The 21,862-nt window shown below is 39.7% G+C and overlaps 3 protein-coding genes across 4 annotated transcripts; 1 reads left to right on the top strand and 2 right to left on the bottom strand.

Annotated features, from left to right (window-relative positions):
• Positions 1–2,581: 2,581 nt before the first annotated feature.
• On the bottom strand, positions 2,582–4,548 carry nono (non-POU domain containing, octamer-binding). Its single transcript, XM_079251937.1, has one exon. It carries the CDS (start codon positions 4,440–4,442, stop codon positions 3,123–3,125), a length of 1,320 nt encoding a protein of 439 aa, XP_079108063.1. The 5' UTR covers positions 4,443–4,548; the 3' UTR covers positions 2,582–3,122.
• A 279-nt stretch (positions 4,549–4,827) lies between these two features.
• On the top strand, positions 4,828–7,629 carry pold2 (polymerase (DNA directed), delta 2, regulatory subunit). Of its 2 annotated transcripts, none has more exons than XM_079250989.1 (11): positions 4,828–4,935; positions 5,146–5,378; positions 5,461–5,582; positions 5,684–5,807; positions 5,886–6,000; positions 6,080–6,278; positions 6,377–6,457; positions 6,643–6,800; positions 6,882–7,009; positions 7,092–7,193; positions 7,290–7,629. In XM_079250989.1, the coding sequence occupies exons 2-11, from the start codon at positions 5,153–5,155 to the stop codon at positions 7,448–7,450; spliced, it is 1,416 nt and encodes a 471-aa protein (XP_079107115.1). In that variant the 5' UTR covers positions 4,828–4,935; positions 5,146–5,152; the 3' UTR covers positions 7,451–7,629. The 2 variants fall into 2 exon arrangements, with proteins under 2 accessions (XP_079107115.1, XP_079107116.1); XM_079250990.1 differs by having other exon boundaries at positions 4,849–4,935; positions 5,151–5,378.
• Positions 7,630–7,760: 131 nt separating this feature from the next.
• On the bottom strand, positions 7,761–18,912 carry aebp1b (AE binding protein 1b). The gene is made up of 22 exons (XM_079250988.1): positions 18,465–18,912; positions 17,206–17,373; positions 17,048–17,119; positions 15,775–16,068; positions 14,982–15,047; positions 14,424–14,486; positions 14,087–14,170; positions 12,771–12,842; positions 12,568–12,677; positions 12,158–12,297; positions 11,991–12,075; positions 11,753–11,897; positions 11,592–11,680; positions 11,317–11,440; positions 10,858–11,054; positions 10,567–10,743; positions 10,130–10,293; positions 9,587–9,990; positions 9,338–9,477; positions 8,819–8,918; positions 8,564–8,730; positions 7,761–8,486 (listed from the first exon to the last, which is right to left on the bottom strand). Exons 1-22 carry the CDS (start codon positions 18,712–18,714, stop codon positions 8,118–8,120), a joined length of 3,480 nt encoding a protein of 1,159 aa, XP_079107114.1. The 5' UTR covers positions 18,715–18,912; the 3' UTR covers positions 7,761–8,117.
• Positions 18,913–21,862: the final 2,950 nt, after the last annotated feature.

The following is a 21,862-nucleotide window of genomic DNA, read 5'->3' as shown; positions in this document are numbered from 1 at the left end:
CTATTTCTTTATGGGAGTTATCTCAGCTTATGCAAGGAACTCTCCCTAAACTCTTTAGCCTCAGGTATACAAGCTGATAGAGCAAATTTAGCTGTGACTAATCTTTTTTTTTTTTTTTTTTTTTTTTTTTTTAAATAATATGAGTAAAGCTGCCTGTGCTACCTTTGCCACTTGTTTTGGTGTGTAACCTATTACTGTTTCAAATTTAGACAAGTTAAGCACCATATAATTAACTGTTGTCTCAACCATTTGTTAAAAATATTGATTCTTACGATTGTCGTCCTGAGATATTTAATTCTCACAAACAGACATTTTTGCAAACAAGGATCACAACACTTCCTTGTTAAATATTTCTTGAAATAATGGTGTTATCATTATAAACAAAAGTTTGCAGTTTTCTTAAACTGAGGAACGTTATGAAATGAAGAGTCACTAAACAGCTGGTCTTTGAAGAGAAGACTTAAACAATTAAAACTGCATATTTACAGTATATGTTTTGCATTTACTTATTCATTAAAGAATGTTTCTTCTATAGTATATAAAAATAAACAAAGTAAAAAATAAAATAAAGTTAACCAGTGAGTTGTCTCCTGCTGGTAGGAGGCAATGAGACTGCAGAGCCAACTGCTCATTCATTGTGCTACTCCAAGCTGAAAACAGCAAAAGTAAAACACGAGAGACTAGAACATTATTTTGAAAGAAAATACAAGTCTGGATTTAAATAATTTAGCATTTGAATTTTAGATTAGACCATTTTCTCTCTCTTTCCCAAGATATTTAACTGTTCATGGTAAATTTCCCTAAAACAAAGAGAAAATCTTGAGTGTAAGTTTTTTGCTTCTTTCCAGAGTTGTTGCGGCTACCAGCATCTTACTTAATGTCAGTAATATAACAGAATATAGCATATATTTCAATTTAAAGATGACAGTTTGGAATATACAAAAGGTTTTTTTTCTATGCTGAACAAATAACTTGCAACACATTGCTAATTGGATTTGTAAACATTTTGGGTTTTCCAGACCCTCTTGACTTTATATATTTTGCTTTAACTCTGTACTGACCACCAACACACAAAAAAACTAAATTAAATTAACTGAGTTAAAAATAAAAAAGTTTTAAAAAAAAAACAAAACAAGAAAAAAAACGTAATATTTTATCTTATATATACAATCTAATTTTATTGTCTTTTAAATAATGTTACATTTCTCTAAAATTAGTATAGATATCACAGTGGGTCACAGTGGGTTTGGAGCATATTCCAGCTGTTATCACAGGATCAACACATCAACTATGTATGCTCAGACACACTCACTTGGGGAATTTATAACCTTACTTTTTTGCTTTTTGATGGTTAGCGAGGAAGCTGGAATAGAGCGAACCCACACACAGATAAGGGGAACATTCATACTCCACTCAGAAAGGCCTCAGCTGAGGTTTAATCCAGTAATCTTGTGAAAACTAATCTTCCTAGTGCAAAAAGATTTAAACATTTAAATGTAGTTTTCATGATCCACCAGACTGCCATTGTTATTCCAATTATAAATGTTTTTCTTTAACTTTTTCAAATGTAAGTCTGTCACCAGCTATAACTGAGTACAGAAGATATAAAATAAAAGTAAACTGATTTGCTATCAATTTGCAATAATTCATTAAATTTTTGTCAGACATCACTTTTAACTTCTTGTGTGTGGGTATTATTGTGCTGTATTCTCAAATGTCAGTGTGATCATGGGTATTTTCATTTCTACTTTCTACTTAAATGCAGGGTCTGAAAGTCTCAGATTTGTGAAAGAAAAAGTCAAAAAGCTGTAGAAAAATGTTGTCTTTAATGCTCCTGAATGTCTGACAAAAAATCCCACCTGAACCATATCAGACCTTGCAGATCTGCCATTCAGATAACACTATCCCCTCTTTACTGTCAAGTCCTTATCGTTCTTTCCTTTTGGAGTGCTGCCATTATCACTGGGCAAGCTGACATGATGGCGTGACTCGTTGGACTGTGATAAGTGTGAATGATAATTTCCTGAGAAACATCTTGCTATCAGATGAAACCTGTCTGAAAGAGTATAAAAATCTGATGTGAAAAGAAAAGAGATGATCTTCCATGATCACTAGCATCAGTTTCACTCATAGGGACAGAAATTTAACTATCAAGACAGTTTGACGTATAAGACGACTTGATGTATTTGGGCTTAATTTGCAAGTTACTTACATGAAACTGCTGCAGGTCCTTTTTAACAAGGCCAAGCACACTTCCAGCCATTTCCGCCATCTGTGTCATGCAAATTATAACTCTAACACCAATCATTCCATGTAAACAGAGTGCTAAGACATTTACTTATGTTGCATGTTCTTTTCTTCAGATCAGTTTTATAACAAGTTCTCAAAAAGATGAAGTAAAGAAGCAGTTATTTTTGCTTTGGACACAGCTGCTTTTAATTCGATCAAACATTAAGCGCACCTGAAAATTGAAAATGACCCCAAAAAAACTTTTGGGACTTGATTTATAGTTTATTTACAGACAGAATAATCTGCAGCTGAATTAAACTACAACACTGCAAGTAGAATAATTCTCAACTCTGCACTTCTGCCTGAAACCGCTTCGGGTTTGTTGCCGATAATATGTGCTGGCCAGGAATCAGGCTTTCAGGCACCAACTCAGAAACAGCACAGCTTGAATCTTCTAATGAGTTTCAGTCACTGATGACAGAGTGAGACATGATAAAAATCACTTGGTTTAATAAACTGAACTAACTTTGCTGGGGTGAACTGAGAAACTGTCCTTCTCTTGGTATGAAAACAGTAAGAGCCATAAATGTATTTTTAATGACACAGTTGTTTTTAGGGAGTCATGAATTTATTCCAGAAAAGTAAACATATCCAGGACACAGACATTTTCTATCCCTATAGAAACAACACATTAATCTGGGGAACAATGTAAAATGCATGGCTCATTTGGAGTGGACAGATTAGTACTAAGACAACTCAAAAATACAAATAAAAAGGTACAAAAAAAAGAAAGAAAAAAGAAACATGCACATTTCAATATTCAAAAGGAACGCCCACTACCTTAAACTTAAAAGTACAGTGAATATGAAAAGCAGGAAAAATATGTTCGTGATTTAAAATCTGCGTTGCTTATTATAGTCTCCAGGTCCAGGATGGCCTCTGGGGAAGCCACCCTGGCCTCCTACAGGCATGTTGTTGTTTCCTTGCCCCGACATCATTGGAGAACTCTCAGCGGGTATGCCAGCGGTACTGGCAGGACCAGAATTTCCACCCAGTGAATTTCTGTTCATGGACATCCCATGGCCACCCATGTGCATCCTCATGTCTTGCTCTCTACTTTCAGAGAAGTTTCCCCTGAAGCCTTCCTGCTGCCTCTTCATCATCTCCTCACTGCGCATCCTCATCTCTTCCTCTCTCCTCCTGCGTTCTTCCTCCTGCCGGAGCTCTGCCTGCTTCCTCTTCTGCACTTCTTGACTGTGGAGCTCTTCCATCCTCCGCAGCTCCTCCTGGCGTCTCAGCAGGTCCTGCCTCATCAGCATCACCTGATGCTCATGCCTAGCTGCCTCCATCTCAGCCTCCAGCTTCTCCTGTGCCTCTTTCATGTTGCGGTCCACCATTTCATACTGCTGCTTCTCCATTTCCATCAGGGCTTTCCAGCGCATTGCATATTCATACTCAAAGCTGCCAGGCTGAGCAAATCGTGGTAGCTGTTCACGCTCTTTATGAAACTGCTGGTTTTTGTTGATTAACTTTTCTGACAGTCCCTCCTCCTCATCAAACTGCTCCATAGGTTCCACTGTAATGGGTCGAGGAAAAGCAGTGAGAAGATAGGCACCTTCACTGCACTTGTCCAAAGCCTTTCTTGCAGCTGGCTTTGACGTGAACTCCACTATTCCTTTCCCAGTTGGCCTTCCTCGGTCATCCACTATCACCACAGCTCTTTCTATCTGGCCAAAAACAGCGAAAGCCTCCTCCAAGAGCTCATTGGACACAAACTCTGGCAAATTCTTCACGGTAAGTGCAGCACCATGAGTTGCAAACCTCACCCGTATTGGCCTGCCTTTGAATACAAAGTCATCCAGCTCGGCTCTGGCAATCTCTGCAATGATTCTGGTCTCCAACCGGATGAACCCGAAGCCTCTTTCCTTGTTTATAAAAATCTCACTAGCTTTCCCATACTTGTCGAACAGCTTCTCCAGATCCTCTTCGGTAGCCCCAGTCGGTAGGTTTCCTACGAACAGCCTGCTCCGCTGAGTGAAGGTTTTCTCGCCGGGCTTTCTGAAGCTCTGCAGGTCCACGGTTAAGGCCGCATTGGGGTTGGTCTGTTCACTGGGCTCGGGCTGCTGCCCATTGCTGTTGGGCCCCTCTGGTTTAAAATAGTCTCCTTGGCGGTTGGAGCCGTGGTTGTGATGAGGGCCTCTGTTTCCTTGCATTTTTTAATCAAACAAGAAAAAATGAAATGGTAATTTGGTCGTAAATAGCAGCAAACCCTTAGCAGGCGGTGGCGCACAAAGAGCTGCGAAAATGGCGACGCTACGTGCTGTTGCGACGCTATTGTGACCTCAATTCAATGCGACATAGGATTCAAATCTGTGACGTCTCCTCAGTGCGACGTAACTTGTAAAAACAAGTTCTGTTTAAAATGTTAATGTGTATATTTATAATACTCTTTACCTCTTATATCAATAAAGACCATGCTCGTGAAAAGTTATACTAGATTGACGATAGACTGCTGATTTTGCAAGATGTGAATTGTCTCGCGAGAAGATGCAATTGTATCCGTGGAAAGTGACGTAGCTGGAAATTTCGCGGGAATTGTCCTTCGTCGCTTACAGAAAACAGATTCCGGCTAAATATATCATAATAATATAACTTCTTAATCGATTAAGTAGGAATAAGACTTTGGCCTGACCCCCCTTATATAAGGTAATATCTATACATCTGTTACAGTCGCATTATTTTTTGCAAAAGTCGCATGTTTTGGAACGGTTCAGACAACTCTTGTCACTAACGTAATGCTGTATGTAGAGTTGTTGTTTGATAACCTAATTTAATATAAAATATTTCATATAAAATACATGCAGGACATTTGATATTTCACTAAGTGGTTATTTTGTCTCTTTTCTCCTTCATAAGGATAGTCATGTTCTCCGAGCTGAGTGCCCAGAAGGACGGCTCCTCGCTGCTCTGCCGCCCAGACTCCGAGGTCCAGGGCCCGGTATTTGAGAGGATGTCGCCGGCTTACAGTCCTTGCTCCGACCGGTACAGAGTTGGGGAGCGGAGCTTCAGTCGTCAGTATGCACACATTTACGCTGCACGACTTATGCAGATGAGACCCCTCTTATCAGAAAGAGCTAAAGAGAAATGGGGTAAGCTCCGGGAAATCAGATGCACCAAAACATCTACTTTACACTTAGACGTGTCTTCTAATATGGTCTTCTTTTCTGTCAGGATCAAATGCGCTGATCAAAAAGCTGTGTGATCTGGAAACAGGAGAGCAGTGTTGCATTGTGGGCACCTTGTTCAAGCGTATGGAACTGCAGCCATCTATTTTGAAAGAAATCAGTGAAGAGGTTGGCTTCATGCTAAGTTCAAGTCTGGACACAGCCAGCAAATTCAACTCAGTTTCTATATTGCAAATGATTTTTTAAAAAATTATTTGCACTCTCTTTAGCACAACCTCCTGCCTCAGCCTGCACGAGCAAAATACATTAATGATGCAGACGAACTCATTCTGGAGGATGAACTGCAAAGAATCAAACTGGAAGGCAAAATTGATAAAGACAAGTGTGTGACAGGTCAGTATTATTTCAAGATATCACGCCAAGCTTCACGTCAAAGTCTTGAATATTAAGGCATTTTTGTCTTTCTCTCAGGTAGTGTTATTGCAATTTACGGAGCTGAGAAAAATGATGGCAAATTCACAGTAGAGGACTTTTGCACAGCAGATCTCCCTCCACAGGATGTACGACCTGCATTAAGCTCTGACAGGTAAACCTGCTCATACACGGTGAAACTCCCAGCCTCTTATGTATAGAGACAATTAACTGCTTTGCTTTTCTCTATTCAGGTTTGTGCTCCTGACCTCAGGACTTGGTCTCGGCAGTAGTCATGCTGACAGTATGCTGGGTCTGCAGTTGCTGGTTGACATGGTAACGGGTCAGCTTGGTGACTTGGGTGAGCAGAGCGGGGCCGCAACAATTTCCAGGGTACTGTTGGCTGGAAACCTTTTGAGTCAAAGCACCCAGGACAAAGATGCATCAACAAAGGTTTTCTTGGTTTTATTCTTTCAGAAGACTTGCCTTTATAAACACGATTGTTTAAAATATTTTTAATATCTACTGAACCCCTTGTGTTTACGTTTCAGGCCAAGTACCTCACTAAGAAGACTCAGGCTGGCAGTGTGGAAGCAATTCGTTTGCTTGATGAGATGCTGCTTCAGCTCGTGGTGAGTGTTTCCTCCTCTGTGCAGGACTATGTTTTATATTTTTTAAATTGTAGCAGGGGTAATGCAGTAAGTAGAAATTAATGGCAACAGTAATATGAAATAATTTTTTCATTTACATTTAGGGGCTGTGTATTTCATAAATGTTGTTGATTGTTTTCTAATGCTGTGTTATTGCTTATTAAAAGGCCTCAGTTCCAGTGGATGTAATGCCGGGGCAGTATGACCCCACCAACTACACCCTCCCACAGCAGCCTCTCCACCGCTGTATGTTCCCCTTGTCTTCAGTATACCCCACACTACAGCTGGTCTCCAATCCATATGAGGCTAACATCGATGGAGTGAGGTAACCAGCTTCATATGAACTCTCATCTGATAATCTGATGTGATTTTTTTAGAATCCTGAGTTTTGTTTGTTTCCACAAAGGTTTTTGGGCACTTCAGGCCAAAATGTCTGTGACATTCAGAGATACAGCAGCATGGACAGTCACCTTGAAATACTGGAGGAAACACTTCGACTCAGACACCTGGCCCCCACTGCACCTGATACACTTGGTTGGTATATGCAAAGTAGCTCACAAGGCAGCTTTTGGGTCAAAACATAATAGCTGTTAATGTATTGTCTTTTTTGTTTCAGGTTGCTACCCATTTTATCAAAAAGATCCTTTCATTTTGGAAGAATGTCCTCATGTTTACTTCAGTGGCAATGCCCCAGCCTTTGAGTCAAAAGTTGTCAAAGGTTAGTGTGAGATGTGTGCATGGACAAAAGAACAGATAGACATGCTTAAAGATGGTCTCACTATCTTTTTTTTTTGTGTGTGTGTCCTCCTATCAGGTCCTGATGGTCAGGAAGTCCTGTTGGTCACTGTTCCAGAGTTCAGCAGGACCCAAACAGCATGCCTAGTCAATTTACGCACTCTTCAATGTGAACCAATCCGTTTTTCAGCATTCTCCGCTGATGAAGATGAGGACAATGAGATGAATGTCAGTCATTAATATCTGGACAATTTTTTTTCTGGCCACAGGATGCTTCAATCAAACCTTTGGCCATTAATCTCAGCCTTACCTGCACTGATGCATTCTGTATGAAAAAGTTTAATGCCGTTGAAAATGTCTCCTAAAAATACTTCTTGTAAAAGAGAGAGAAATTGGAAGGTTAAAAAAAGATACCCATGTATTAAAAGGATTTTATTTGCTCCCCATCTGTGCCTAAGGAAACATTTCCTCTGACTGATTTCAACTGTGACCTGCTTTGTACAAACATAATCACTAAGTGTACTGTAAAAACGTTTCTGCCATGAGTGAAGACAGTGTGAACAGTTCAACTTTATTCTTTTTTTAAAAAATGTGCGCTTACAATAAACATCTCTATTAAAACAGTAGAAGTTTACAAAAATGACTAAATGAAGACAGAAAATGCATTGTCAACTTGAAAGTGAAATTCACTTAATCAAACATTAATTTCTGCATAAAGGCAATATTTCATGTGTTAAGCAACAGATACACTATGTTACCATTGTTAATATTCACTGGATTCTCACTGCTATGTTAAAAATAAAAAAGACTGGATTCTTTATTTCATGCTTTTTTTCTAGCTCAACATGGCAATGAGAATTACAATAAGTGGAGGGCAGTTTACTGAAAAAAGTAATTTATCTTCGGCTTAATAGTCATCAATCTTGTACTCGTAATTAAAGTCCACGATGGAGTTTGTGAACCCACCTGGTGTTGAGGATTGTTCCTCCCATAAAGACCATGCGTCGTACCAGGATGTAGTGGTCTCTGGTGTTGTGGGAAACGTAGTTGTTGTAGGGGGTAATGTGCTTGTTCTCATTAATCTTAACCTCAATCTCTCTTTCCGAAGGCGTCTGATGCGAGCAATCTTGAGCTGCCTCAGCCGGTTCAACCTTGAAGTGGAAGAAAACTCATCGCTGCCACTCGACATGCGTCTCTGGCCATTACCAGCAGGATACTGGGCTCTGGTGTTGGCATAGCTGAGTCGAATTGGCTTGTTGCCATGGAGGGCCATGATCTGTGAAGGTATCAAGGAAGGCTGCTTATAAAGTCATAGTTATGTGCTGGAGGAGGGACAGGGCAGCAAAGTCTTACCTGTTTAATGCGGTCCCAGTTAGATTTAGCCAGATTGAAGCTGCAAGCAGTTGCTCCAGATTCATAGCCCACCACACACAGTTTAGTGACCGAGGAGAAGCCTTCAGCTCGAGCCGTCACACGGTACTCGCCAGGGTTAAGCAGCCGCCAGTAGTCCCCTGTTTGTGCTACAATGACAAAGGACAGGTTCATTTGTTATAAAAGATCTGAGCCGAAACAAAATGAATAGATGAGTGTTATGAGCAGTACGCTGACCTGTAGTAACATCATGATTCAGCCCTTCTACTGATATTGTGGCATTCGCAATGGGATTTCCCTCCTGATCTTTTACAATGCCTCTAATGCCACGATTAACCTGCACAAAAGGAATAATTGAATTGGTTAACAAAGCTAAGAGACATTTCTGGTTTGTAAAGGTGGTAAACATACTTTTTCAGCAGTAAAATTCTAAAGAAACTCAAGTTAAGCTCATGTTTAGAGAAACATAAATGAAAGAACATTACTAAGTTTTCATAGATATGTTTTCCTTCTCAGAACAGGCAGGAACAGTTTGGTGAAATATTGAGAGGCTCCTTTAAGGAAATTGGTGTGATACTGACATTGAAGATAATATTGTTTGTGGAATAGGACACTTTCTAATCAAGTTCAATTAAGTTAAGGATAAAAACAATTAGCCCCAAATGGCATTTCATGCTGTACATTGGATGTTCGAGTGGTCCTTCCACTCCTGGTTGACTTACAACAGAAAAGGTAATATTCATGTGAGTGACAGACCTGCTCCATAAAGGTGAGCATTGCTTCTCTGTTTTTCTCCCATTCATACACCAACTCAGTCTGATGAGGGAACTTATCACAGCCCAAGAATATGGACAGCTCAAAGCAATTGGTGTGCAGGTAGCTGAAGTCATTCATACCTGCCAAGGAGATCAAGCAAACACTAAGAAACTGCACTGCACATATAACCCACCAGGGGGTGCTAAAATCACACAGAAAGTTACAGGTAAACCTGCTGGTTTTACTTACTGCCTGAAATGGGCTTCCACTTGGCTCGGTTGACAATTCCGACTGCTCCTACTGGTGTGTCTCCATGGCAGGACCCCCTGTAGTTGTGTGTCATGGTGAGGTGTGTGGAGGCATAGGAGACAGCCAGCCACCTGAAGTAAGACTCATCTGCAATCACTCGGGGTTCATCTTCAGGCTCAGCATACTGGTAGCCAGCGCTCCTTCCTCTGTCATCATACTCATCTTCCCTGTGGTCATAACCATGATTGTAGCCATGGTCATAGCCATGGTCGTAGCCGTGGTCATACCCATGCCCTCGCCACTCTTCCTCTGGCTCTGCATATCCCCGACTTCTCCAGTCTTCTTCGGGCTCCTCGTGGTAGCCCATTCCCCACTCTGTTACATCAAAACCTTCATCCTCATACCTGTAAGAAATTACTCTGACTTATTGAACAAAACTGTGATTAATGGGGAACAATGAAGGGGGAGGAATGAAGATAATAATCTGCAAAACTGGGCAACAAGAAAAAGACATGAGAAGGAAATAAGCCAAAGAAGCCATACTGTCTTTTCTGGCGGCTGTGTGGTTTCTGGCTCTCAGCAGGCTTGTTAAGACGAAAGCTGTCATAAGGATAGGCCACAATTGTCTCGCCACCTTGGAAGTTTGCACCCAACACAAATGGATGGTTTTTCATCCAGGAGATTATGGCCCTGGTTTCCACAGCAATCTGGAACAAAAACAGGAAGATAAGAATTACATAAACAGAGAAGGAATCAGTGTAAGGACGGTCTCGCTTGAATTTTGCATGCAACAATTGTGTTTGTTTTTTGTGATGGAGAAAAAAACACATTCATGTAAGAAAAATTAGATTTTGTGGAGATATTGTTCTGTTTAAAAGTGGGCAACTGTTGTCTTGGTGTAGCAGTTAAAAGGACCACCCATTTTTTTCTCCACCCATTTTTTAGACTTTATATCAAATGCAACAGTTTACTTTCTTTACCGAGCTGTTAGTCTCAAAATTCTCTGGTATTGGCACATGATGGTTGGGTGTCAGCTTGGGCACCATGCCCTTATCTTCAGCATCCCAAAAGAAACTACTGAGGTCAGGAAAGTTCTGAAAAATGTCAAAGCCCTCCTCGGTGTAGTATCCAGTGGTCCAGCTACTGAGCTCTGATCCCTGCAGTGAGGAGAAATGGGTTAAAGAACACTGACTCAGACTGCTTCCTGTGATTCACCATCACTTTCCGTTCATTTTGATGGCAAGTTAACAAGGAATCTTTTTTCTACTCACCACTTCAAAAGCTCTCTCATGCCCATCAGGGTTTAGTGAAGGAACTAGGTGGATGCGCATTCCCTCAACAAGGCGCTGAACTCTGGGGTTTCTGTCTTTATACTCTTTGCAAAGGTACTGCATAAAAAGCAGGATCATCTCCCTGCCCACGGCCTCATTTCCATGGAGACCCGCCGTGTAGCGAAACTCAGGCTCACCTGAGGACGGAACAGACTATTATTGTCTGGTAACCACAGTCACCTAGTGTTTATTAGGATTTACAGGATACGTCAGTGGTGCCATCAAAATGCAACATTTTCACCCAATCATTGTTCCAGACTCCTGGAATATCTCAAACACAACAGCTGTTATGGCACATCTTCAGTGCGTTTACAAAATGATTTTTGGCAATGCAAAATGGGACACATTACAGTCCAAGACAGATAGCTCTTTCCACATGTTATGTGGCTGTATTCCAACCTATTTCGTGCTCCGTGGGGTTGCCAGAAATGACCATTGCAATGATTTCTCTCCCCTTGGAACTGAGGCCCAGGCTGTAGATGCTGGTGATGTTTGGACATTCATCATTCACTGACTTCATAAGCTGAACAAGTGAGACAAAGGAAGAATATACACTAATGCACGTGGTTATAAGTCATTGAATTATTCCGCATTTATTGGGAAATTAACAGAGGGTAATCAGTGAAACTTGGTCAGTTAGCAGATATTGAAGGGACATCTGCAGGGATACTTACAGCAACCATCTCTGAGTAGCTGTGGTATTTAAATTTCAGGTAATTTACTGGAGTCACCTCATTTTGTCTGTACAGGACATCGCTTGGATCTGTGAGAAAAAAGGAGGTTAAAAATACTTTTTTGTGTGCTTTGTTGCATATTTTGGGGATGTGAGGCTCACCCGGAAGGGGACACCCTAGGACTTCTAGTCTCATACAAAGAGAGCCGTTCCAGCTCTGAGGGATGATTCGGATGTAACGGGCCAAAACAGGCTCTGCGAGCTGGTTCATGACAGGAGTGTCTTTGTCACTGTTTGCGAAAAACAACTGGACAAGAGGAGGAAAGGGTCGGGGTTAGTGAATCAGGAAAAGAGAAGAAATACATACAGGCTGTTCAAGGACGAGACAAAGTGACCTCACCCAATCAGCATATCCATCGTGAATTGTGGTCCATTCTCTGCTGTCATTGCTGAAAGCTAGGAAGTATGATGTCACATAGTCACTCCTGTAAGGAAACAGCATTAAGAAATTATACTGAATTCAGCAAGTGATAGACGACATTGTTAAGTATATATGTTTTCTCATACTCATTCAAGGAGTCTCGTCCTTGAGTTATTACTCCGGTGAACTGTGTATCCCTGCGAGCATCGATCTCAAACCAGTGGATCCTGTCCTCTGAATTTGCACACCATGCTCCACCTCTCATGTTATCCTCATCATCAGAGCCCTGGGAACCACAGAGACCAGAACACATGCTTCTGAGTCCTTTGAGTTATTGCCATTTTTGAGCATCAACCTTAAGCATGCAGCTTGGATAGAAGTAGGCAGTGTGTGTTTTAAACATTTATCAGCTGATTTGATTATTTGGGAAGTCAAAGACCAGCAATAACAGTAGTTTCCACTGCTACCAGCTGGTGCTTATTTTAAGGGTTTAATAGGCATTTGGAAGCATAAGTGTTAAAACTGCAGAAGACCTGACAGCCTGATTACTGTATACCTGCATGTTGAGACGCGCTCTTTGAGGTGCAAAACTATACTGAGACATAGAGGAGGCTGTAAGCTGGTCAGACTCGATCTTATGGGACTCCATCCCAAGAGGAGGGCACTCTGATGTAAACACACAAAACACACAAGAGAAATCAAGCAATATGTCAACAAAGTTTATTCATGGTTTCCAGATTTGATCCGAGGCTGACTTACTCTTGGGCTCTTTGAAGACACGTGGCCTGTTCCTGGCTCGCTCCTCTGCCTCCTTAAGCTTCTGCGCTCTTTCTGCAAGAAGTTGGGAGAAACACTCTCACTGCAACATAAATTGCACTCTCTTGTCTGAAAAATGTTTCTCTTTCTCTGCTCAGAAATAAGAAGTGCATTGTTATTTTGCTAATTTTTATTAGCTATAAATCTTCAAGAGGAAGTAAAGGGGCTGGAGTTTAGCAGAAAAAAGAGAAGAAAATAAATTTTATGATTTGGCTTCCAATACAATTCAGTTCAGCTCAGAATTATTTGTATAGCATCACTTCACAACAATCTCATCTCAGGACACTTTACAGACACATCAATTTGAGCCAATTCATAATAAACAGCCTAGTTAAAGGAAACCAATAGATTGCATCGAATATTAACTTTAAGACTCAATGCAATCTTTCAGTGCATACAAGTTTGCTTTGATGTAGACTTTGATAATCCTGACCCAGGAGAGTTGAAGGAGACTATTTATTGCATCCTTATTTACATCTGCAACACATTAAACTGAGCGCCACACTGGGATAGTGCAGTTTATTGCAGGTAGTATGGCCAGGAGAAGCCTTTCTAGGAATGGGAAAGTTATCTTATGCATTAGAGGCTTGCACAAGCTGGCACATGCACACATTAACACACATTAATGCAGTATGTACATGTATATGGATGAGCAGTACTGATGGCTGTATCAAATCATAACATTTTTGCATGTTAAACAAATAAAGAAAATTATCCTTGACTCAAATTGAAGACGACGATACACGCAACAACCTTTTGACTTCACTGCTAATGGTTATTCATCATCTGCTCTGGGCTTTACTTCTCATGGCCCAGCAAACAAATGACAACAGTCAGAGCGCAATGATACTTCATGCTCTCACAGTTGCACATTACAACATTTCCTGGCTGAAAATGCTCTTTTGTTGTGTCTCTTTTATTATTAAAATCCAATTTGAACATTTAATTGTTTAGCGTACATTCCAGCTTATGTGAAATTTTTTTATTTTTAACGTGCTGGATTTCTGTTATGATGGGATGAACTTCTGTCCCCTTTGTGCTAGCGCCACAAATCTGTCTGTCTGTATGGAGGGAAATGGCATCTGCATTCTCTTATGAGAGAAATGCGACTGAACATTTCAGAAAGCTGTGCTGTTCTCTGTTAGTGCCTTTGCTTTTAGGTCACAGGCCTTGTTCTTTATTTTGGCAGCTCAATGTATTTTGATGTGAACATGAAGAAAAATATTGTACTAAAAAAATCCACATCTGGGTTCTTTTACCTTTTTCTTCCCTCTCCCTCTCTTTCTTTGCTTTTTCTCTCTCTTTCTCCATCCACTTATCATCTGTCTCATCCTCTTTCTTCCCTGTAACAAAATAAGAAAGTTATTAGTGTTTTTATGGAAGTATCTGTGTATACAGCAGCCGCATGCACAACGGTGTACAAACCGTTCAATAGCATAAATCATAAATCTACCATAAAGAATAATTTATTAATCTGGAAAGTTGTTGACCAAATGTTGTTTGTAATTTTGCTATGGTGATAAGGAAGTTGGCAAGAAGACTGATGGACTGAACAGATAACATTTGGGTGTGGGACATACGAGCGAATGTGCTTACTCATTCCATAGTCATCATAATCATCATACCAGCTCCTCTCGTAAGGAACTGTGGCCGTGGGCTCTTCAAGATAAAAACAACAACATGAAGTTACACAAAATTTTCCATCATTCAAAGTCACCACAACATTTTTTACAAGATTACACAGTTTTTATCTCCAGTTTTACAGATTAGCCCTGCCCTGGTTTACTCAGCCACAAGAATAGCTCTGCTTTTGTGATGTCTGCTGTGTAATCAAGCTCTTAAATCTTTAATTTGTGTTTTCAAGAATCATAAGCTAGTTGGGGTCAAATGACAGGGAAAACTCTGGAAAGTTTTGTTGTGAAACCAAGCAAACCCACCCACTCCTGTCTGAAAAGTAGGGCAGGTTGGTTCACAGACTCACTGTAATGTCATTCTCATCTGCTGTATTACTCATAAAGGCACGGATGAAAAGGATATTCTACATACACGTTTTCGATTTTAATGTCTTACTCATCAACTCCCTGACAACAAATTTGCCATAGTTTTTTGTCTGGCTGTGAATTAAATTTATAACGTGTGAATGAATGGAGCCACCTGGCAGAACTTCCACTATGATTTCTTCTTCACCACCAGGAGAAGGTAGTTTTTCTCGCTCCTCTACTGCAAGAGGGAACAACAAAACATAGTAAGGCAATAAAAATGAATTAAATGAGCTGTTATTTAAACATAAAAGATTCAACGGAGAGTATTTTTTGAAAACAGGACAGGCTGGCATGAGTGGGTTTGAGGAAATCCTGGAAGAAAAGCGTTACAGTCCAGCGTACTGGATCAGCGGCAACAGCCACAAACTTTTCCAGTTCCATGATTTTGATTCTTTGGAAAAAGTAAAGCCAGCCATGTAGCTGACATCAGCAAAAGACGATAAAAAGAGATGAATGTTTCATTTGGGGTGGGTTTATGTTAGCACACGGTTGACTGCACTAAATGTGAACTTGTTTCCTTTAGCTGTGTCACTTATATGGTTTTACAGTCACCACTGATTTGACTGAACGTGCAGATCAGTCTGTGAACATAAAACATAAAACCACAAAAACATTATACAAGTAAAACGTTTAGCAATATTTTATATTTTAAATGAACATAAAAATCTTTCTTTACCCCATGACTGATCAAAATGTTTGTTTGTTTTTTTCTAGCAAATAATGATGCATGTATTTTAAAGTTAAAGGAGTGTGAAAGTTGTAGCCTCAACTTGCACTTAGGTATAATATTTTATCAATTTTTTTAAGTAGATAAAAAGTAAAAGTCTTTACTGAACTGTCACCCTCCAGCATTTTTATTCAAAGCAAAGCCTAAACAAACGCCAAAAAGAAGGAATTAAACATACATGTGACATCCCAGTAATCGCTGTTATCTGTTCGAACCTTCCCATCAATTTCAGGAGCAGCAGGGGTCGGGTCCAACTCTTTCCAGTAGCTGTCATAGTTATCTGTCACAAGAGCTTCTGTCTCGTCTCCTTTCCAGAAGTCATCATAGTTGTTGGATGGCGAAATGGTTGACTCTCTCTCCTCTGGCTTCCAGTAGTCGTACGTGGGTTCTGTGCTTTGAATTTCAGGCTGAGGCCTGGATGGAGTGGGGTCAGCTCCCCAGTAGTCATCGTCTGGTTGCCAGTAATCATTGTCTGAAAACATTTGGAGTGGGTCACTATTTGAAAGCAGAAAAAAATTGAACTGTTCTCAATCACTCAGTGAAGTGCAATTAATTACTTAATTGTTAAATTACATTTGTAGATTTATTATTTACTTAATTACAATTGAATTTTAAAACTGGGAGGGACTATTGCGCAAAACACGATTTCTCATAAACAGGTAATATAAATGAAAATGAACAGAAAAGATTTTTCTTTCTGCCTAACTTGGATGTGATTCTTGGAAAAGTAAACTATTGCTCATAACTCACTTAGTTTGCCAACAGTTGGTCAGAACATGAATATATTAGGAGCATAGAATATGCACAGAAGATGAATATAGCCTCTGGGTTGGAAAATTAAAGCAATAAAGAACGATTATTTGAAAATGAGCCAACTCATTGTTTGATTTATTATCTCAATAATAGTTTCTTACTGAGTTCTTTCTATCACGTCCCTGTCTTCTTTAATAAAACCTGTTGTAAATGAAGTGCCTGTGCAGAGTAAAGTAGATGGCAAGATGACGCATTATACTGTAAGCTGTGGAAATTAAATGGTAAACACATTTAATCTTTTCTTTGAGTTGTCATCATTTTAAAGTAGATTATTTATTGTTTTAGTCCAGAAATAAATCGAAAGAGCCAAACAAACAAAGATGAATAACGTTCTACTGATCTGCTGTATGTATGAAACAGCAGCACTGTCTGAAAGTAGGCATTGTATATCCTCTATTTTATATGAACTCCAAAAGAACTAATTATTTAGATCTTTCGTTTTTCCCCAATTCTTTATAGTTTGTCTTTCCTGTAAATTCAAGTTTTGTAGACCATCTGGCAGATTTCAGTGAGAAGCCATTTTATAATGAATGAAGGAAAATCAAATATTAACATTGCCATTTGAAAAAAATGAATAAATCAAATAATAGACTTAAATCCCATTTAAAGCCTGGTGTCCGGGTGTGCATCATACTCACCTTCTTCAGGGAAGTAGTCTTTGTATGATTCAGGTTCAGAGGGAGGTTCAGTGGGAGGTTCAGTTGGGAGTGCTGTAACAGACAGAGAGCAGGTCAACAACATTCATTCATGTCAACGTGATTCAACAACAAATATGGCTGTTGTGTCCTGTTCTCACTTGTTGTGGTGGGTGGTAGAGTAGTGGTTGTCTGTTTGTCCTTCTTCTTTCCTTTCTTGTCAGTTTTAGGTTTTTTGGTGGCATTTGGGTCTTTTGGTTGTTTGTTCTTTTTGTCCTTCTTCTTCTTTTTGCTTTCGTCTGGTGCTCTTCTCACCCTGCCCAAAATGTCTGAAGGTTGGAGGTGAAAGAGGAGGGTTTTTTTTTTTAAACACGTGGTCAAAATGAATAATTCACAAGCAAGTTGCCTAACCTAAAAAAAAAGATAAAATTGTAATTATTTTTATCTAAAGTATCCCCTGATGATATCCCAAATTACCAGCTGATTTCATTTCCTGACCTTAATTCAAAGTAAACACTCTTTAGATATTAATTTGTCATTAATTTTGTGGTAAATGACCAATTTTACTGCATGAATAATAATCTTTATAATTCAATATTCATTGTCTACATATGTCAAAAATAAATAAATAAAGAACATGTACAACATCCAGAAATGTGCATTATTTATTACAAATGGATTTGTTAATTGAGCTCTAAAATTAAAGGGCTTTTCTGCAATTTGAAAATACACTGAGGGGCCAGCAGAATCCAGACTGCTGGATCCATGTCAGTGGCTGCTTGAGGTCCATCAGTATTTCCTTTTGAGGCTGCCTGAAGCCCCTCAGCATTATCATGGAAAATGCTCCTATTTTTTTCCGTACTTGTACTCTATTAGCTCCCCTCTAATGACACCAAATCTGTCCAGATATTCAATAAGCACATCCATCTTCAGCAGCATCAGCGGGTATTGTTTGCTTTTGTATTTATTAAAATGTGAAGCCTTGTAGAGGAACTCTAGAGTAGGTAAAATGCTAAAAGCACATTAAACCTCAAAATCCATCTTGCAGCATGAAGACACACAAGTGTCAGTATTAATCATGCAGAGTGAGATCTGAGGTAGTGGAAAAGGTCAGTGTCATAAAAAAATCTGTCTGCAAGATGCTCCTCTCTCTACTTCCATCTCATGTCTGGTGGGAAGTAAAGAAATGGACTTGATGTTTTTATTACCTTCTAAGGAAAAGCAGGGGTGCATAGGTGAAGCCCTGGACTCTCTCGTGCTGGTTGGAGCTGTCACAAGTTGAATTTATGTTTACCTGTATCTAAGTCTTCTCTTCTATTAAGTGTCATTGTCAGAACTCCCCTCAGCAGCTCTGATGTCTCGTCTTTGTTCCCAATATCTGCATATCTAAACAAATTAAAATGGACTTTTATCCACTTACCTGCCTGTTCAGTCCCTTTTGTGTCTCTCTTGACCTTGAGGCTGCTGCTCAGAGGGTATGCAGCCCCTGTAAGGTCTTGCAAACTTTCCAGGTCATCCAGGGACTCATCTTGCAGCTGAACCTCTGCTGGCTTTTCCCTTCGAGACTGCTGCAGAGAAACTGTCCCCCCGGCACTCCTCCCTCCAATGGGAATCAGCAGGCAGCAAAGAGCCAGCAGAACCACAGATACAGTCACAGAATGACTTTTCATACCTGTAGATCTTAAGCTGCAAAATCCTTTGACTTTGAGTTTATGCTTTTCTGTCTCAGATGTTCAGACCAGTTTATTCTCCAGAAGAACTCAATTCCCCTCTCTTTTCCTGTTTCCTCTTTCCATGTGATTCACCTTTAACTTCAGCGGGAAATCTCAGCAGCTCCACACGTACCCACAGCCACAATGTGTCAACCAAGCTCAGACTGGGCTAGACAGCAATAGAGGGGGAGGGGGAGGGGGGAAGGACAGGCAGGGAGGAAAGGGAGGTAGGTTTCAGAGACAGAAGGAAAGATTTAAGCAAAGCAGCAATCCAGTCAAATGAGTAGACAGAGTTCCTAATAACCCTGTAGCGGTGGTCAGCTGAAAAAACAGAGCTAGACCAGCAGATCCCCTTCACCTGTCGGACAAGTTCTAACAGGTGCAGCGCTCGAACAGTAAATAGGGGGAGGAGGGCAGAAGAGGGGAGTTGAGGGTCTAGACTGTTGGGTTTGCAACTCCTGGGTTAAAGGAGAAATAACCACCTTTATATCTGCAGCTTATGTTGGATTCCTCAGCAGAGAATTGTAGTGAGTGCAGGAGAGAGGAGCAACTCCTTGAACACCAGATTCCTCAAACAGAGGGGGAGGAGGAGAAAGTGAACTGAGGGGGAGGACAGTGGTTCTACAAGTGTGATAATAAACCAAAAACACATCTAATCATCAGAGAGAGGGTTACAAAACTTGCTTTAGTTGGATTTCTTTTTTCCCCCTCTCTTCGGGATCCCTCACTGCTTTCTGGAGGAAAAGTTATGGTAGGCAATGGGGCCACAGAAGAGCACACACAAAGGATGGGAAAATTGTTTGAGCAGATGACAGAATTATAACCTTTCTAAAATCTGGTGTTTTCTTTGCCATCCCCCCATCTGTCTCCTGTTCTGTCGGCTGTTTGGAGACCTTGTCAGGGTCCTGGAGAATGGTTTACTTCCAGTCTACAAACCCCATCTCCATGTAATTTGACAAGTTTTCTGAAATGCAACATCTTTATATATACAACATTTATTTGATAGACACATTCTGACATGATATTCAGAAAATATATATGTATAGAAATAAAAGTTGTGATAAACATATGTTTACCAATGTGTGAAGTAGCACCTCCTTTCAATTACTTTCTAAACTCTTCAGGAAGTGTTTCCTACTTTTTCAGCGGGAGTCAGAAATAGGCCAGTAAAATGCACAGACAGCGAGGTCACACCGAACACACGATCAGATCGCATGAAGTTTAACTTTGTAAATATACACCTGTACATCAGTGTTGCCTTCACATATAGAACTCACACCATCACTGAAGATGCTTTGACGTTTTCAGTGCTAATTATCTTCATGGCCTTTCTAATGTTTGACATGTTGGACCAAACATCTATTTTCTTTTTTCAAAGATAGCAGAAATGTTGTCAGACTGAGTTCTGGGAAGGGAGAACTTGATGGTGCATCTAAACACAGTAAATATGTGGCTTCTTCTTTGCATGACATAGTTTAAGGTTATATACTAAATGGTGTTTCAAGGTTTTCATGCGCTCGAGTTGATTGATCATGACTTCTGATTAATGAATCAGCCAAGGACTTGAAAGTCATGCACATTCCACAATGTTATCTGTCCTTGGCCTTCACACGCATTACAAGCTTTTCAACCTATGACCAAAATACATCCCCAAAAGGAATGTAATGTAACTGTGATGGACTGGCAACCTGGGTGTACCCTACTTCTTGCCTGCTAATAGCTGAGATAGGCTTCACAACCCTGAACTGGCCTAAATGGCATAGAAAATAAATAGAATGAAATTACAATATAGTGCAGTACAGTTCATTGCAGTTAAGTCAACCCATAATTGGAGTTTGATCTAGCCATTTAACTGGATCATTATACTTGTGCAAGTAAATGTGTATCGGAGGATACTTGAGTCACTTCTTCAACACTGTATAACAAAACGTTCAAGCCATCCTGCCACTTTTAACCTCTCTTTGGGAGGTCATTGCACATGTATTAATGACTAAATTCACAACACAAATGTCTTTAAGTTACTTGTACGGTAATTTTGTTGAATTATATTACCAGGATTTTATTAGAGCAGAAATAAAGTCGAAGTGTTTTAAATGCCTGCTAGTTGACATGGAGTACCAGTGGGATACTTTTCCACTCAATGCAAATTTTTCACTCAATTTCTGTCCTGAAGCCTGGCAAAAAACAAAAAAAATAAATAAAATAAAATAAATGAAAGCAACTTTATTGAGGATTTGGATGTTTAATAAAAATGTATACTTTACTGTTCTTACAAAAATAACAATAATAATAAAAAATAAAACTTGTGTGGGCAGCATGTGAAATACTCTTAAACCCACTTTAGTGGAGGTTGTGTGTATACATACTGGAGTGATTTGACTGTCAGCTACATTATTTGTGAATCTGTATGTGTGTTGGTTGATTTCAAACTATTTTAATTTTTAGTTGTATTTCAGAAAGTCTGTTTGGGTCTAACAAACACAATTAATTTTTCAAATAATTTTATTTAAGTATGTGCCGTATATAAGTAATGTGCCGACTAAAACTTCCCCAAAACATCACAATGCACTGTATGCTGAAAGGTCAATGGTCTTTGCAATTTTGCTCATGAAGAGGATGTGTATGAAATATGTCACAAATATCTCATGAAGATATCACAGCCTTGCCTTGGTTGGAAAGATTATATGTTTGAAAGATGCTACTTTCATACCCAGGTCTGACACCCTCACATGTTATCAATTAATCTGATTAATAATTAATTATAGCAAAAAAGCCTACCTATATATTTTATAAACTATTCTGCCCTACTGAGCTCTCACAACTTGTTTTTAAAGTCTGTGAGAATCAAAGTTTTATTTATGTCTTTAAATACTGTGTGTGGACTTCTGTTAGTGATGACGGTAAAAATGGTTTATTGGACTATCTCAGAGTCTGGGGCAAAAATACAGAAATGCTTTTAAAGCAAATAGACTATGGATAATTTGATTTTAAGAAAACCATCAAGTTTTGCATTCATATCTATGAAGGATATGACTACTGCTGTAAAGAATTCAGCCCTTCAGAGTTCAAGTTACAGTGAGGTCAAGCTGAGGCCTTTCAGCTGGAG

The sequence above is a fragment of the Telmatherina bonti genome (assembly GCF_933228915.1).
Source record: "Telmatherina bonti genome assembly, chromosome: 13".
NCBI lineage: Eukaryota > Metazoa > Chordata > Actinopteri > Atheriniformes > Telmatherinidae > Telmatherina > Telmatherina bonti.
The sequence above is the reverse complement of the archived record's forward strand: the minus strand, read 5'-3'. Positions and strand labels throughout refer to the sequence as shown.